The 6,088-nt window shown below is 32.3% G+C and overlaps 1 protein-coding gene across 1 annotated transcript; it reads left to right on the forward strand.

Annotated features, from left to right (window-relative positions):
* Positions 1-66: 66 nt before the first annotated feature.
* LOC148310345 (uncharacterized) lies at positions 67-3,517 on the forward strand. The gene is made up of 2 exons (XM_088258620.1): positions 67-545; positions 2,123-3,517. Exons 1-2 carry the CDS (start codon positions 207-209, stop codon positions 2,537-2,539), a joined length of 756 nt encoding a protein of 251 aa, XP_088114746.1. The 5' UTR covers positions 67-206; the 3' UTR covers positions 2,540-3,517.
* Positions 3,518-6,088: the final 2,571 nt, after the last annotated feature.

The following is a 6,088-nucleotide window of genomic DNA, read 5'->3' on the forward strand; positions in this document are numbered from 1 at the left end:
ATCTTTGTCTTTTGGGTAGTTAGATGTTTTCATTTCCAGGATTTATACATTCTAAGCTTAAGATCTATATTATAGATCTGCGCTGTGCTACTAAAATGTCCGCTAAATACTGTGCTCGTTCATAATAACGTCAACTATTATTTAGTAAACCAGTTTATTATTTAGTATTAGTGTTTGAGATCGTAAGAAATATCATCCGCTTCAATATGGGACGATGGGGAGAAGAAATAACGTATAAATTTGTAGAATTATATAGAGACAACGAATGCCTATGGAACTCGACTCACCCGCTGTACAAAAGCAAGACAGCGAGAGATGCTGCGATCTGGAGTATTATTGAGGAAATGGGAATACGAACTTTGGAGCCGGCTGAAGTAAAGCAGAAAATTAAAAATCTTCGTTCGACGTACAGTCAAGAACTGGCGAAGATTAACAAATCAAAGATGAGTGTTGAGAATGCAGGCCACTATTACGTGCCCGCTATGAAATGGTTTGCAGTTATGGATGAGTTTTTGCAAGTGAACCAAAAGCAAGATAGATTACCGGTGAGTGTATTACCGGTTTGTACCACCGGAACGAGCCGAACTGTATTTTCGAGTGAATACAGCTCGGGTTTACTTTTTCAATTTATTTTTTGAACATCGACAACTTACTATTCATCCTTCTTCGAACCCTTATCCGCACCCCAGTGATGCACATGGCTTTGCATGATATATAAACGCAGTGTTATCTTGATCGCCAAAACATGAAGGAAAGGTGATAGCCCTCCGCTTCAGTCCAGGGTAATTTCGAATAAATATTAGAATGAAAAAAATCACTAATATTTATTTGACCCCCCCCCTGGGAATCGAACCCGGGACCTCTGGAACGGTAGCCGAGCGTGCTGACCATTAATTACGTATAATAAAACAACAGCTTTATTTAGTTTTTTCACTTTTACTTTATTTGACTAGTGACTGGTGATGTCGGTAACGACGAAACTCGGTCACTCATTAAATAAAAGAAAATTGGAAAATGTTATATAGTTATGGGAAGCTCATGGCTGAAGCAGGTACCATATGTATCATAATATTGAAATTATTTCATTAGATTTGTTAAAACAATGGAATGCCCATTTTAAATAAAATAAAAAAATGGAAATAAAATGATGAATGCTATCCACACGAGAATCATTGAAAAAATGCTAAGACGGCGTGTGAATGGTAAATAAAAATACTGATATTTTATAAATGACGACATCGTGATCTGGATATTACCGTTGAAAGCCGAATTCAATAAGGTTTTCCCTTGTAAAAACTGGGTATTAGTTTTAAGTAGGAAAATCTAAAATACATACTTTCGTGACAGAAGGTCACAATTTAAGAAATAAATAATATATATCCGTTAGTTACCATTCCTAGATTGTAAACTACCCCGTAGAAGAAAGTACTTCTGACTTGAATAAATTGCAAACTGCACTTTAAAAATTGCATTCGGAACTCGCAATGACCTCACCTGACGTCATTCCGATTTCAAATCTTGGAATTTTAAATATGGCGACTTCAATCCTTTTTTATATTCCCTTATTTCTCTTATTCCATGATTGTTTTGTAATTTGTAAAACATATCAATTTATCAATTGATAAAACAAACATATTGAAACCAGAGATTAAGGTATTATGTATATGTTTCAATTGAGAGATGAAGCATCCTTTTACATGAAGGGAATTTAGAAATCTGAGCGTTTACAAGGCTTAATACCTGTCATTTCTTGGGTTAAGTGATCACTGATGTAACGGTCACAATTCTCCCCATCATTAAACCATACACGTTGCCTTGATTTTTATAAGTTTTATACGTGTTTATATCAACAATCTTTTCGTAAGTCTTTTTTTTTAATTACCTAACGTCCAAGTGACTCTGAAATCTAGCTACGGCTTATGCAACACCGCTTATCATGACCCTACTCAGGCTTCAACTTTTTAGGTTTCATAGCCTATGCCTAGTCGTGAGTGGATTTACTCTTTATGTTTAAAGTTACTATAATTTAATGTAATTCATGAGTGAAAATTCTAGGCAAAAACATCTCTTGAGAAAATTTGTACTATAGTTTACTAAGTACTAAAACAAAATGTTTTTACAGGATAGTTATGACGAGGAAGACAAAGCAACTTGGGAAGTGTGCTATGTTGAAAGCATCAAGAAAAGCCCTAAGACGGTCCAATCCCTTAAAAGAGAAATGGATCCGATGCAAGAAATATATTCGTCGAAACAAAAAAGGTTTAGGCCAGAAGGAACTAGTGAAGTCAAGGAATCCAGGAATCAGAGCGACGATACTAATACAGAGCAATTCGAAAATGATAATGAATACTTCGTTTTCGGGAGGCACATCGCGACACAGTTGATGAAACTGTCGACCAAGCAGTTTGTACTAGCGCAAGCGGATATCCAATCTATTTTAACTCAATGCAGGCTCAAAGACCTGGAAAAGCGATCACTAGCTCACAATACGTACGCTATAGAAAATATAGCGAGTATCAACCACGAAACTTACGAATAATTCGATTGATTTAATATAATTATTCCGAGATTCTCTTGAGAAATTTCGCTGGTCGAATGAAATTTTGAGATTATTCTCAATGCAGGCTCAAAGACCTGGAAAAGCGATCACTATCTCACAATACGTACGCTATAGAAAACATAGCGAGTATCAACCATGACACTTATGAATAATTAAATTAATTTAAATATAATTATTCCGTGATTCTCTTGAGAAACTCCGCTTATTATTTTTTGACATCTCAACATAGATGAAGAAGAATACGGAAGAATAACCGGTTGTCACGAATGAGTGTTTATAAAAGTGGTATTACTCAAAGTAAAAGATGAATGATAAGGAGAGTGTTATAATACCATACCACAATGTTAACAATGCTTTTAATATAAAAAATAAAAGAATACGAATTGACATCTCATCAAAGATGAAGAAGAATATGGAAGTCTGGGCATTTACGGTGCTTACATACACAATTCTTGATATTGATAGACTTGACGCGAGAGACATCTATGGTGGGACGAGGCAAGCTTGTTGCTGTTTACCCGAGATGTCAAAAAAATATATGAAAAATAACTCCTAATTAGAGATAAAACAGATTTGTGAACAACCATTTGGACACACTCAAAACGTTGTAAATAAATTTTGAGAAATTTTCTTCTTTGGTTGGTGTCTGTGAAATGCGAGTTTGTCGGTCAGTGCCTTCTAGATAAAAAAAAATAACCCGTGTTTGAAGTTATTTGATGTGGTTATACCTAATTGGCGCAGGTACCTACCTACTCAGTACTTTGCCCCAAATGTAGCGCCGGATTCGGAAATTGTAATTCACTGTCGAGTAAAAAGAATCCTTTATTTAAATATCAATGTCGTAAAGTATATATGTGTAAGAATGTAAACTACGAGTGTATATAAAAATAAATCTGACATGAATATGTTAGACAACTATGTAAGAATAAATTTGACATAATATGCCAAATAAAAAAATCCTACCTTTTTTCTTACCTAAACAATAACTATCCTGTTTTGTGTAAAATATATATTCACATTATAGAGATGATGTATTCATTGAGTGTAAACATGTTAAATCATTAGGGTTCTTTATCCACGTATTCACTTTTGCCTTTTAAAATTTTATCTCGTAACGAAAGTCCATACAGTTTTATTTTTAAAGGTTATGAGGTGCTAAATCATTATAAATATGTTTCAACCCTTATTACCAATTATATAACAAAGTATATTTACCCTCTTGCGATTCCTGACGGTGATTTTTTCTCTCAATACATTGAACACTGACAGTCATCAAACATTTTCGATTTTAAAATTTATCACTCGTAAGTCTGTTTCAAGAATTGACCTACTACAGTATGCAGTTTAATTTAAGCCAACGGCATTATCGGATATGTCAGGGTTTCTCAAACTTTTCCAGCAATACGGTGCTTCGTAAATCATATGTTTTTACGGAACACCTTATATATTTTGTTCCACAGGTAATAAATTACACTACAAAAATGACAAGAAACATTTATTATTTAGTTGTTATTTAAATATTTATGAATAAAATAGAACTGAATGATATTATTATTGATTTCCGTGATTTTGAGTCCTTGAGTCCGCAAATCATCTTGATATCAGATACAAAACTAGAAAGTTTAATTCTTGTATCTGGTGTGTCGTTAATTATTTTATATAATATAGTTTCTATTGCAGAAAATTAAAAGGAAATGGTATATATTTATTTTATATAATTTATACCTGTAGCGAATAACACTGCTTTTAAATGATGCAGTACCCTGTGCTCCATTTTACGCAGACATGGATTAAAAAAGAAGAAATTGAAGTAAAACATTGGGAGTCATCATTTTATTATAAAAAAAAATACGCTAGAAAATCTTATTTTTTATCAAGAGTGTCCTTGAGTCTAAATTAATATGTTAAGTTTGTAACCGAAATCCGGAAAATAGTATTTGATCCACTATTTTTTGCATGATTGATTGCTTTGAAATATTAAACTGAACATCCTTCACGCGAAAATGATATCGTTCAAATATTTAGCTAGATTTAGAATATGTACTTTATACAAAGCTTTTAGTTTTAAATACCCTCGGAAAATAAACGTATAAAACTCACAAATTTGTATGATATTACTTTTTGTCGTTATTGTCAAAACTACTTTTATGCAAAATTCAAGGTTTTTATAAGAATTTGTTATTTATTTCAACAGCATTATTTAATCGTATTCGACCAATAATTAGATTTATCAATTTGAATTCAAATCTAATTTATATATTTCTATAACTTAACTATATTAAAGATACTGTTAGGATAGATATTCAATTGAATTAAATTAATTACTACCACGCGAAAAATATTGTAGTTTAAGAGGAAAGTCTAAACATGGGAAAAACAGCATGTTGGAGGTAATACAAGAAATATAATTTTATGGTAGATATTAAAAATTTACGGGCATGAAGTCATTATGAGATTATTTCTCGTTTATCGAATCAGCCCTTAACTTTGTCTCGTAATTTACGTAAAAGCATCATCTTCAAAAACACAGGAAAATCCACTCGGTCAGCCCATTTTAGGCATGAGTGGGTGTTCGGATTCAGAGGTATTCGGATTAGCGAGGGCTCGGATTATAGAAGTCCTGTTATATTCACACTATCTTATTGGATAGGTATTGAACTCAGAATCGCACGCTTGATGGCCAAATACATAAACCACTATACTACGGAGTTGGACATAGGAAAATAGTAAATTAATTTATTAATTAACCATCTTCCTTAAATTATTAATTAATTAATTTAGCTATTTCGATACCTACTATTTATGTAATTGAAACAAACGTCGACTATCGTCTTAATTATTTCATACAAATATACAACTAAAATACCTACATAAAATTGCAAATTAAAATCAAAATAGCAAACATGCAAATCTTTGCGTTTCCTAGAATGTTAATTTTAAAAACGCATTCGTGCATATTAATTGTGTTATTTTAAATAAGAAATAGCACAAAAGCAATTAAATGCAATAGTTATGCACTGAAAGTATTTACCTGGGCGCACGCCAAAAATAAATTTATTAGATCGATTATACGAGTATTTATATGCGTCGCCTACTTTCGAAATCCGCCAGATCCAATTTTATGAGATTTTAAAATAAATACTCTATCGGAATGCCAATTGTGGGCCTTGTAGTTTAAAATATTTTTTAAATTGAAAAATCTGCTAAAAATACTTAAAAACAGCGTTGTATTTCAAATTCCGCCATATTCATTGAACTTGCTTTTTGACCCATATCGGCCAATCAGAGAGTGGGAATAGGTCAAAAATTAAGATGACGTCATTATCGGTTTGAGTCTCGTGTTTTTTTTAAAATACTGAATAATTTTCTATAAAAATGGGAAAATTCTCTATTACATAATATTTTATCTAAAGACAGACAAATCATTTAAACATAAATGTTACCCGGATAATTTTGCATTTTTTGTAAAATCGACTTACATGGATCTGGCGGATTTTGAAAGTAGGCGACACATATAAAATAAATTAG

Source organism: Brachycentrus maculatus, unplaced genomic scaffold, assembly GCF_059751285.1.
Source record: "Brachycentrus maculatus isolate JH-2025_06_01 unplaced genomic scaffold, ASM5975128v1 h1tg000099l, whole genome shotgun sequence".
Classification (NCBI taxonomy): domain Eukaryota; kingdom Metazoa; phylum Arthropoda; class Insecta; order Trichoptera; family Brachycentridae; genus Brachycentrus; species Brachycentrus maculatus.